The sequence below is a fragment of the Bombus vosnesenskii genome, unplaced genomic scaffold (genome assembly GCF_011952255.1).
Source record: "Bombus vosnesenskii isolate JDL3184/JDL3185 unplaced genomic scaffold, Bvos_JDL3184-5_v1.1 scf7180000013285, whole genome shotgun sequence".
Taxonomy (NCBI): domain Eukaryota; kingdom Metazoa; phylum Arthropoda; class Insecta; order Hymenoptera; family Apidae; genus Bombus; species Bombus vosnesenskii.
Window position 1 is genome coordinate 49,518 of NW_022882938.1, and position 11,182 is coordinate 60,699.

Genomic DNA, 11,182 nt, shown 5'->3' on the forward strand with positions numbered 1-11,182 from the left:
CTTATCGCATTATAAATTGCGCTGGCACATATTTGTACTTGATTTAGTTACATTAAAGCACACTTTATAGGATACTATAGGAGGATACCTTATACATTGCATATTAATGCAGATGCTTGAATGTTTTCATGTATAAACTCTAAGCTCAAATTTAAATTGACTTAAGATGTTAATTAAGAATTATTTAAACAATAATAATCATTCAGGTATGAAAATTCAGGTATAGATTCAAAATTTAAAAATAGCGAGATGGTTATTGTAGTTACACATTATATTTTTCTTTTTTCACTTAATATTTAAAAAACACCTAAAATAAAACATAAAAAAATATTTTATTATTTGCATATACCACATGATAATAATGTATTTCAGAACTAGAAGATAAGATATTAAAGACCTTAGAACCAACACAAATGCAGTACGGAATCATATAAGTATAGAAATTGAGGTTGCAATAACATTGGGGTAGTTTAATTTAGATTTTAGAAATCCAAAATAATTCAGTCTCGACGTCACGATTCCGTAGTATACATACTTAGTTCTTTCTATTTTAGTGAATAATAGCACTTGTAGATCTTTCATATCATTTTTCACATCTTCAGTTGTGTCATTCATTATTTTCATTATATAGAAAATTATATATTTATGTTACATTTATAAATACTGATAACAATTCTAAAAGGAAAAGAAAACACGTATTCTCTCCAAGATCGTGAAAACCAATTTTTTTTTGTTGATGTTTTTATGGAAATATATGTATCTAAGGACTTTAAAAAATGCATGATTAAAATCTGTATTCTCCACATATATTAAGTACTATAAAAATAGCAAACAATACTTTTACTAATAAATTTTACAAAATCGTACATAAAATATAAACAGCCGTTGATCTTTTTTTAATTTAATATTTTTATAAAACAGATTTTAGAAGTATATCATAATAATTCAATGTTTTAAAAATATATAACATTGTTTTTTATAATCAAAATACATATTTCTCACGGTTTTTGTGTAATAGCCTTTAGAAATACTAATTAATAATATTATTTTTATGCATTTTTTAAGGATATGCTAAACTGATTAAAAACTGATTAGAAATCCTGAGTTATAAATCAAAGATATTTTGTACATATATGGCAGTAGTTTTAGATGTATAAAAAGATTTGTTAATTGATAAGTTTAAGCTGTTATCTAAATATAGCTTGTATCTTCAATGTAAGGTACATATTCGTAATCATATGTACATACATATATATATTATATAATTGCTATTACACTATTATTATATAATATTACATAATGTATGTATAATAATATATATGTATGTATATGATGATCTTAATTTTATAGACGATATAATGTTGCATAAAAGCATCTATAAAAGTGAAGGAATATTGGGAAGGAAGTTTGTGCTTTAGCATAATACTTATGTGTTCATTGGTACTAATTCATGTGATTGTTGTCCATTTGAACTAGTATTAGATCCAATTTGAGCTAATGCTGACTGACGCCACTTTCCATTTTCTCCATTTAAATTCTTGTCCTCACAGATACAAAGAAACAGTGTATCTATTACAGTCTGTAATAAAACATGAAATGATAAATATGTATAAGATTCATGTAATCTATTCATATAAACAATCTTTATAATATACCTCATAAAGAGAAATAATACAATGAGCAATAAAAAATGCAAAAACACAGATAACGAAAATTGGTGCTGCATAAAAATGTAATCTGGGATCCTGTTTCATAAATAGCAATCCAACACTCCCCGTTGCAGCAGTGACAAAACATTTACCCAAAAATAGAATAAAATCTCCTATTCCATTAATTACCGCAATTTGTAAAGCATTACTAACAAGAGCTGTAAATGCCTACAAAAGTAGAAGAATGTAAATTATTGTATTTTCTATAGCATTACTTTTATAAACTTCTAGCAGATAAAAATAAATTATAACATACGATTTTAGCTGCATTGCAAAAGTGTGTTCCTTCAATGGCAACTACAGTATATGCGTTATGATTCATATATCGAATAAATTTTTCTAAGCAATAAAAACAGCATATGCAGCATTTTAAACCACACTGTGCACATGGAGATGTTTCTTTGCTTTTCTCGAATCTGTGGAATATTTATATTACAAATTTTTATATTTCATACATCTTATAGACTCATCTATGTTTATTAGTAAAACATACTTAGCATAAAGATATGTCAAGATCAAACGAGGTAACTTAAAAAGTGTTATTAAAAATGAACCACAAGCTACAGAACCTAAGTGATAACTAACTAAATTTCCCATAGCAGAGCATACTGGGGATGTACTAGCGTCTTTGCCTCTGAAATAATAAATATATATATCATATAAATATGTATATTCTACTTTATTTATATGCACAAGACGATTGTTCTTATAATATTACCTGAAATACCAGTGAGCTACAGCTCCTGATATCACCATATCTTGACAAGAAATAATGAATTCAGACGTCCATATTAATCCTATGATATACACCCACCACATATATTTTACCCAAGTTGGGTCTACATATTCCACAAGTGTGAAAGCTAAAACACTTCAATGGTAATAACAAGTGCTAAATTAAAAAAGGGACATATTAGATATGTTAGTATAGGCTTACTTTTAAATGAGTCAAGAGAAAAGTCAAATTTCCTTTCTTCAACATATGCACTTTTTTCTCTAATTAGACTAAAATTTAGAGGATCAAATATATGATTTTTATACATCTGTACAGATTTTGTTCCAGGATAATCTATAATTTTTGCATTGTTATATAAATATTACTTCTATTTTGAGATTATGCAACACAGACAAATTAAAATACTTACTGGCTGTTGCAAGGCAAAGAATTACAGTCACCCAAAATGCAAAAAATAATATCAGAGCAGTAAATGTTAATAAGGGTTGAAAAAATAAACCTGGTAATTCTGCCAAACATTTAGCACTTTCTTTGAATAATGCTGTCATAAATCCAATACGTTTACTTAATATGCTTAAAAGTAATAATAAAATGACCTAAAATATATGAAAATTTATAAGAGAAACAAATGTTTTAATCAATCAAAAAAGTAATAGTTAATGATAATTACTTACAGTTATTATTGTTGCAATAATAGAAAAGGCTAAAAACGCTCTTTCATTTTTAACAGATTCTTCTAAAAGCTGATTTGGATTAGTTTTATCCAAAGTTCTTTTAATTTCTATATATGTCCACCATAATAATACACTTCCAGCTATACAATCAAATATATGAATTATATTCTATTGAATAACAGTTTAAATAATCATATTTTTTAACACCTTTTTGTATTTCAATAATTTACCTATAGTAGTTACACTGACAAGAATCATCACAATCCATGTTACAATACTTGCTAATAAATGAAATATGGCAATCATAAAGAGAGATAAAACTGAAATGAAACATTTCATTTAATTATTTTTATAGAACATATAGAATTAACAATGAATATAATAAATTTCATACCAAAAGCTAAGAAGGATAAAGACAAAATCTCTCTCCATGTTTTATACAAATCTCCTAAAATTTGTTCAATAATATCCCAAGAATTAATAAGGCCATATAAATTTGCAATTATAGTTTCTCCCAGATCTTTAGGAATACAACGATTAAGAACTGGTATACTATTATACACTGGTAACCCAGGACAAGAACCAGTTTTATTTTCTCTATTTCCATTACTACAAGCACTTAGATCATTTCCTGGCTTGTCATGACAAAGTTGAGATCCTGTTTCTTCATAAAATGTACATATATCATTCATTGTTGTCATATTTCGATCTGGACACTTCTTTACACAAATTTTTAAGGATTGTGTAACATTATGTATATCCAAAAAGAATAGGAATCTAAAATAATCAATTTCGTGAGACTTTATATTCTTTTACCTATATTTTATTTGTAAAAATGATAATTTTTATATTAATACTAACGGCTTATCGCTAGTATCTTGTCCAGATAATTCCATACTACCAAATTTTGGGTTATTTTTCATACCACAAGTGTTTCCAAAGCTATCATATCCATTAATAAGTCGTAAAGGGTTACCATAAACAAGAGCAAAAGCTGCTATTAAGATCTGTAATATAATATCACCATTAACAAATAGTACATTTGTATACAAAAATTATACATATCGTTATGTAAAAGATGTTTAATAACATTTTTAACTCCATATACTTTTTAAGATAAAATTTAATGATAAATTCATTTACATACCATAAGAAACCAAAATACTATAAAGCAACAAAGCCAGAAAATATCTGTGCATCCTCGCACACGTGTCGGCTCAGGCCGTTGTTCATCATCCTCATCTCCTGAACAGCAAGACATCTTTTATAAAACTTATTGTTACAAATAAATTGTTACAAATTACAAAATAAGGTACTTAAATACTATGTTAAAACACTTGAGTTGTCTTCGATTTCAGAACTACTCCCTCCATTGGATTACCTTGAAGTTGTCTTCAGTTATGAACACATTATAATGTAAAGTAACAATTTTATTTAATCATATTTTTTACATAATTTTACATTATTTAGAATAATTTCAAACAAGAGTAAAATTATTACATTAATCAAGTTTATATTGACTAACAATGGCCAAAATGCAATGATAAACATAAAGATGCAGGGTACTTTGTTTCAATATACGACTTTGCATTTTGTGTGAAGTAGACTGTCGTCTCCAAGGTAACAACAAAATACTACGTCACATGGATTACTACAATGGAGATTGTAGCAACAGCTTATTTCTTCATTCATACATATATGTGGTCTAACTAGATTCAGTGCGAGACGTTACATAGTCCAATAATAAAAAAATTCAACTTTTTAATTGTTAGGTGTAAACATTTTCTTCTCAGCAAATTAAAGCATTTATCAATAAATATGATAATTGATATTATAATCTATTACCTAGAATTAGAAATATAACCTACATAATTAGGTAAGTACCGCCTTACCGACATACAATTTTGAAATTAAAATATACCTTACAATAAAATATATAAAACGTCGAATCAATCAAATTAAACCATACTTTTATTACTGATTATTTGTTTGTTTAATTTTTGAGATAATAACTAATGTACTATTTGTTTGATCTTATGTTTCCAAAAATTAATGATTGTATAGTAGATGATTAGGTTTCTAAATTTTTATAATTATAGTGATGGAGGAAGATAGTGGTAAAAGAATGAGAGGCAGAACTCGTGGTAGAGCACGTGGTAGAACACGAGGGAGGGCTAGAGGAAGGTCTAAAAAACAAGTAAAGGTAAATCTGAATGTTCTTTTAGTTTTAAATTTTTGATTAATTTATTTCTTTAATTTATCTCTTTATTTTTTTAATGTCTATCCTACTTAGCTGATGTTATTATTTCATTGTATATATATTTCAAATAGGTCATTGAAAGTGATGAAGAAGATACTCCTCAACAAGTAGAAGAAGCTCCAACAGAAGTTGTTGGAACAGAATTAGAAGAACATGAAGCTCCACCAACACAGCAGCTTCCTTTGGAGCAACAGTTTGACTTGGAAGCTGATATATCACAATTGGAAGCTCCAACTTTTACAACTATCAATAGAGGACCGCCTGAACCAATGCTACGTTTAAGATGGGATCACAGAGTAAATCTCATTGGAGAAAAAGTGTTAAATCCTATGATACATTGTTGTGATAAGTGTTTGAAACCAATTCTTATTTATGGACGCATGGTGAGAGTTTCTTTTATGAGGAAAAGATATTATAACAAATATATATTTATATACATATAAATCAAACCTAATAAATTTTTAATAGTTAATATCTAAGTCATAAAAGCTTAAAAAATAAACATAGTATATCTTTAGAATAGACTAAATCATTATAAAATCAACTGACTTAAGTGTTATAGTTATATTTCTTAATTTAATATTCATAAATTTTTATGCTTATATTTTTGTTTCAGATACCTTGCAAACATGTATTTTGCTTATCTTGTGCCAAAAGGGAAGATAAAGTTTGTCCTCGTTGTATGGAAAAGGTTTCTAGAGTGGAACAAACTGGTTTGGGTACTGTGTTTATGTGTACACATGGAGGAACTAGATATGGAAATGCAGGTTGTAGAAGAACATACCTTAGTCAAAGAGATTTACAGGTAATTTCTCTTTATTTTTCAATTTTCCAATTTTTATTAATTTATTTTGATCATATAGATGTATCAATTTGTACATAGGCTCATATAAATCATCGACATATATCAGCTCCACCACAGCAAGTTCAAGGAATGCAAGTTGATCCTCCTCAATATGTGCATTCTAAATCGGAGATAGAATCTCAATTAACAAAAGTTTCGTCGGTTGCTATGCAGAATACCCGCATAAAATCAGTGCAATCACATATGGTTCAACCCATAATGGGAAACGATCCTAGAGTGAATTCAATGGTCAATCAAACTCCAGTGGAGCATAGACAACAACATAGACCACAGGCATTAATATCAATGCAGAATTATTCTCAAAATCCTGCACCTCCACTGCCAAATAATGCTCCATTAAGAACAAATCTTATAACTGTACCTATTCAAGATACAGCTATGACAACACATGACATACACACGCAACAAAGTCATCATTATTATCCTCCTCCACCTCCACAAGTTAATTATGGAGGATATAATGTGCCACCACCTGTTTCTCAAACACAATATTATCCGCAACCACAGCATCCTGCTCAAGTATCTTATGTGCCACCACCACCACAACAACAACAGCAATATGTATCTTCTACACCAAATTCAATAAGGCCATCTCCAACAGGATATATACAAGATCCATCATATGGTCCACCACCTCCACAACAACAAGCTCCGCCACCACAAACACAATGGTCACAGCATCAACAACAATTTTATAGGTAAAAAAAGTATATGTCTTTGTTGTAAAGACTTGTATGATATAAATTGTGATAAAATTATTATAACAGTTAAAAGTAGTTCAAAATATTGAAAATGTGCTGCCACCATTAGAAAATATTCGGAACATTTTATACTTTTCAAGAACTATAATTGCAACATTCAATGACAAAGATTATATATTATAATAGCAATAAAGTTCTTTTCATCCTATAGATATATTTATTTATTTCCCGCTTTTAAACTTATAGTTTGAGAAAGAGGATTTGTAACAAAGAATGAGATACTTTTTTTATGTAATATGAAAACATTTTATACTTATTATTTATATACACTTAACAAATTAGGAGTAATGTAAATTAAATAATAAGATATTAATATTTCAAATAAGTATTTCTATTATGTATTGAATATCTAGTGTTAATTGTTATAATTTTATCCTACAAGCAGTATAGGAAAATAGGAAATATGTATTTTTTTAGTAAAATTTAATATTGTACAGACTGTAACGATTTTAACATATGTACAAAACTCATTATATATAACATGTACATATATATAATGTGTAATTATTATATTAGACTCTTATAATGTATTTAATGAAATTAACAAATATTCATTTGTTCATACACTCCATTCTGGCCTTTCGCTTTTTAATTCTAGTAATATTTATAATAAATATTAATTGACTAAAAATCTTATAATAAAAGTACTTAAAAATTTTTTTATCAGTAATCTTTAAGTGGAAGGCCAAAATATGAATAACATACATTCTTAAGGGATAGTTTTGAACCATACATGAAAATAGTTTTTAATCTTACTCCGTCACACATGTATTAATGTATCTATCTATGTATAATTACTGCATCATTATAGTGTCTTGATCCCTTCACGTTTTACATCACTCCTGGTATTTACAACCTATTGATATATCAAATATTATCCACATTGCTATACATTTATACGAACTACTTTCCATTCACCTTTTCATACATATATATAATTTTAAACAATTACTTTTAAACTATAATAATCAATATTTAACAATTGTTTAAAAATATCAATAGATGGCGAAAAAAATTGCAACATGTGTTTGTGGCACAATAGTTGATTGTTGCATTGTTTTAAGTAAAGAAAGAATGTTACGTGTGAAAATATAAATCAGATATAAAATGAAAATAATGTTTGTGTTACAATGTAATTAAATGAATATATTTTAAATACCTGTACCTAATAAGCAGTAAGAATTATGTTAACTATATTTGAGCTATATAGGACAAGATTAGTAGAATAAATTAATAAAATACACAATGAACATAAATAATATAAATTTATGTGCATACAAGCAATACATGTGTATTAATCAAAATATACATGTATTTTATAATTTAGATAAAATCTTTAATATACCTATATTAGGTATTTAGGTACAGATATAAATATAATTATTGCTTGAATATGAAAATAATTTATTGAAGTTAAATTTGTTCTCTGTGTCCTAAAATAATTGCCTTAAAATCTACAGAAATAATGCATTTGATACTCATCTCTTCATTTTTCATGATGTAAAAAGTTAGCATTTTGTCCTACAATTTTTGTTAAAGTATGACTTTAAAATAAGCTGAAAATGTTTGTGTTTTATAATCGTCATCTCATTTCAACATCTATATGTATTGTACATTAACATTTTACACTATACAGAATATTTAATTGTAATCCTGATTGTATAAAATATTTCCTAAAACATGTTGATAAAGTAATAACCTTTTCCAAATTTAAATCTGTCTCTAGTAAAATTATTTTACATTACACTGGAAACCAGTCTATTTTCATTCATTGTTATTAGTAATGTATCTTTACCTTCCAGCTATTACTGAATAATATTAACGACGGAACATTGCTGCACTTATACAGTATTTCAGGACCTTCAACATATTTGTTAAAAAAATTTTAATTATTTATCTTTTACCGACAATACTCAGTTACATAAATAGAGTTTATAGTTTCTTAGTAACAAAGAACGCGATTTTCTTGGAAAATATCATCACAAACTAGAAAGATCGGCTTTCCTATATTTCTTGTTAAGAATCTTCTAAAGACTATATAATGTACAATCTGTAATATGGCATTATGGTTAATATATATAAATTTATTTACCGTATAAAATGCCATTTTGTATGTGGTAATATCAAAGAACAAGTCAACTCGGCGTTTATATGTTTAAAAACAGATTTAAGGTTGGATACACAAATTAATTAAAAGTTATAAACGCCAAGGCACAGCTTGAATATTACATATTGTTCTTTGAATTTACCAATAGACATTAAGAAATAAATGCTTTTTCGATGTGGCTGTATAATTACAAATTAGAAAGATCTGAAAGTACTTTCTTTGCTGTTCTTTTCTTTTTTATAATCGCGCTTTGCTTACATATGTATATTACTAAAAATTACCATCTCACGAAACATTGCCATATTATCAATATTGTTGCATATTATTAATATTTTCTTTAGAAGTTTCTTAAAATACTTATGCATGTATTTGAAATCAGTCTATTTGATGTGATCACGTATTAGTAGAAGTATGATTATGTATGTTAACACTAACTTGAGGAATGAGAGGAGATGCAAGTGGCTTGGGTGTAGCAGTATCAGGAATTGGGATTGAAACTGCAGGAGGTACTGGAGAATGTTTTTTAGCTCTTTCTTGTTGCCATGGTTTTGCATGATCCTTGCTCAATCTTTCACTCAAGGCTTTTAATGCTATTTGCCTGAAAATTATTATCAATTATAAACCTACAAATATTATTGTTTCAAAATTAACTTTAAGATTGTTACTGAACTAACAGCTCTTCTTTTTTACTTTATTATATGCATATTTTTTAATAAACGCAAAAGAATGTCAAACCTTCTTCTTTCACTATCATGTGGATCGATACCAGGAAGATTTATAATGAGACCAGGTGGGGCATTGGACATGTCAAATCTTCTAACTACTTTTCTACAAATTCCAACTCGTACAAAAAAGCCATGTACCGTGTTACTCACAACTGCTATTGGTGGTTGTAAGACATTTGGAAAGAAACTATAATCAAATTCATATGCATAAGGTTAAGAATATTCTATCTAATTTCATGTTTTTCAATAACATTAAAATAAAATTTACCTTGCAAATGTGAAATTATCTGCCATATCACCACGTGTGCCATTGTTATGTTTTTGATAGAATCTAAGATATATCCACGATACTAATAAACCACTAAGAAACATAGTTGGATGAGTGCCTTCTAATAATCCAAAAAGCCATAATATCACTCCCATAACCCATACCATTAATGGTATATTCCTATTCGTAATCTTTCCAATTGGTGTTTTAACTAAAATATGATCTGGCATTATTTGTTTTACAGCTACTGCAACACCTACAAACAAAGATAAATAACATTAATTATGTCTCAAGTTAATGCAAGTAATTTTCTTTAATTAATTTCTATATATTTCATGTATTTAATATTATCTAAAACTATAATACTATACTGAAAAAATATAACAAAATATATTATAAATCTATACATATATATGTGTATATATACACATATTACATGACATGTGTTCGATGACAACAAAAGGCTATTCATAAAGAATATACCTGCTATATATCCAGTTAGTCCATGAATGTGTATATCAAATAGCAGATCCGGATCGTTGGTGCACATATAAAGGAATAAATAAAATAAAGCAGATAATACAGCGACGCCAAAATTAACGATAGCAAAGAAAGTCATCATTTCCATCGCGCCCCATAGTGGTTCGATCAATTTGCCACAAAGACCTACTGTCACAATATCCACGCATACTTCCCAGAAATGTATCTCAAGGAAACAGAAGGTGAATGCAGTCCAAATCCAAAAAACTGGAGGCAGTAGGTAACCTGGTGTTACGCTCAATACACGTACCGTTTCCGTGGAGAAAGAAAGGCAATAGGAAAACAGAACGACTATGCATATGAATTTAACACTAGTACTGGTGTTTCCTAAAAGGGCAGCAAATTGTTGCCTCAGATAGGGGATATTTCTACCCAGGCCCTTTATTGCTGCCATTTCTATTAGGCAGCTCTCTTAACCTCTTTGAATCACGGAGCCACTTGCACTATGACCTGACGTTTGTTGCATGTGGATTAAACACATTGACTTCCTCCTTCACACGTTTACCAATGTAGTATGTATGAATTATAATTTCTCTA

The 11,182-nt window shown here is 28.0% G+C and overlaps 3 protein-coding genes across 3 annotated transcripts; 1 reads left to right on the plus strand and 2 right to left on the minus strand.

Annotated features, from left to right (window-relative positions):
* Positions 1-1,309: 1,309 nt before the first annotated feature.
* LOC117232102 (CTL-like protein 1) lies at positions 1,310-4,380 on the minus strand. The gene is made up of 12 exons (XM_033491264.1): positions 4,267-4,380; positions 3,981-4,126; positions 3,514-3,896; positions 3,350-3,439; positions 3,120-3,259; positions 2,855-3,041; positions 2,647-2,778; positions 2,428-2,572; positions 2,203-2,343; positions 1,966-2,125; positions 1,656-1,877; positions 1,310-1,579 (listed from the first exon to the last, which is right to left on the minus strand). Exons 1-12 carry the CDS (start codon positions 4,378-4,380, stop codon positions 1,427-1,429), a joined length of 2,013 nt encoding a protein of 670 aa, XP_033347155.1. The 3' UTR covers positions 1,310-1,426.
* Positions 4,381-4,644: 264 nt separating this feature from the next.
* Positions 4,645-7,155, plus strand: LOC117232104 (E3 ubiquitin-protein ligase Hakai). Its single transcript, XM_033491266.1, has 5 exons — positions 4,645-4,995; positions 5,219-5,322; positions 5,451-5,762; positions 5,996-6,184; positions 6,263-7,155. Exons 2-5 carry the CDS (start codon positions 5,221-5,223, stop codon positions 6,944-6,946), a joined length of 1,287 nt encoding a protein of 428 aa, XP_033347157.1. The 5' UTR covers positions 4,645-4,995; positions 5,219-5,220; the 3' UTR covers positions 6,947-7,155.
* Positions 7,156-7,409: 254 nt separating this feature from the next.
* On the minus strand, positions 7,410-11,134 carry LOC117232105 (transmembrane protein 115). The gene is made up of 4 exons (XM_033491267.1): positions 10,589-11,134; positions 10,106-10,361; positions 9,848-10,024; positions 7,410-9,710 (listed from the first exon to the last, which is right to left on the minus strand). The coding sequence occupies exons 1-4, from the start codon at positions 11,037-11,039 to the stop codon at positions 9,506-9,508; spliced, it is 1,089 nt and encodes a 362-aa protein (XP_033347158.1). The 5' UTR covers positions 11,040-11,134; the 3' UTR covers positions 7,410-9,505.
* Positions 11,135-11,182: the final 48 nt, after the last annotated feature.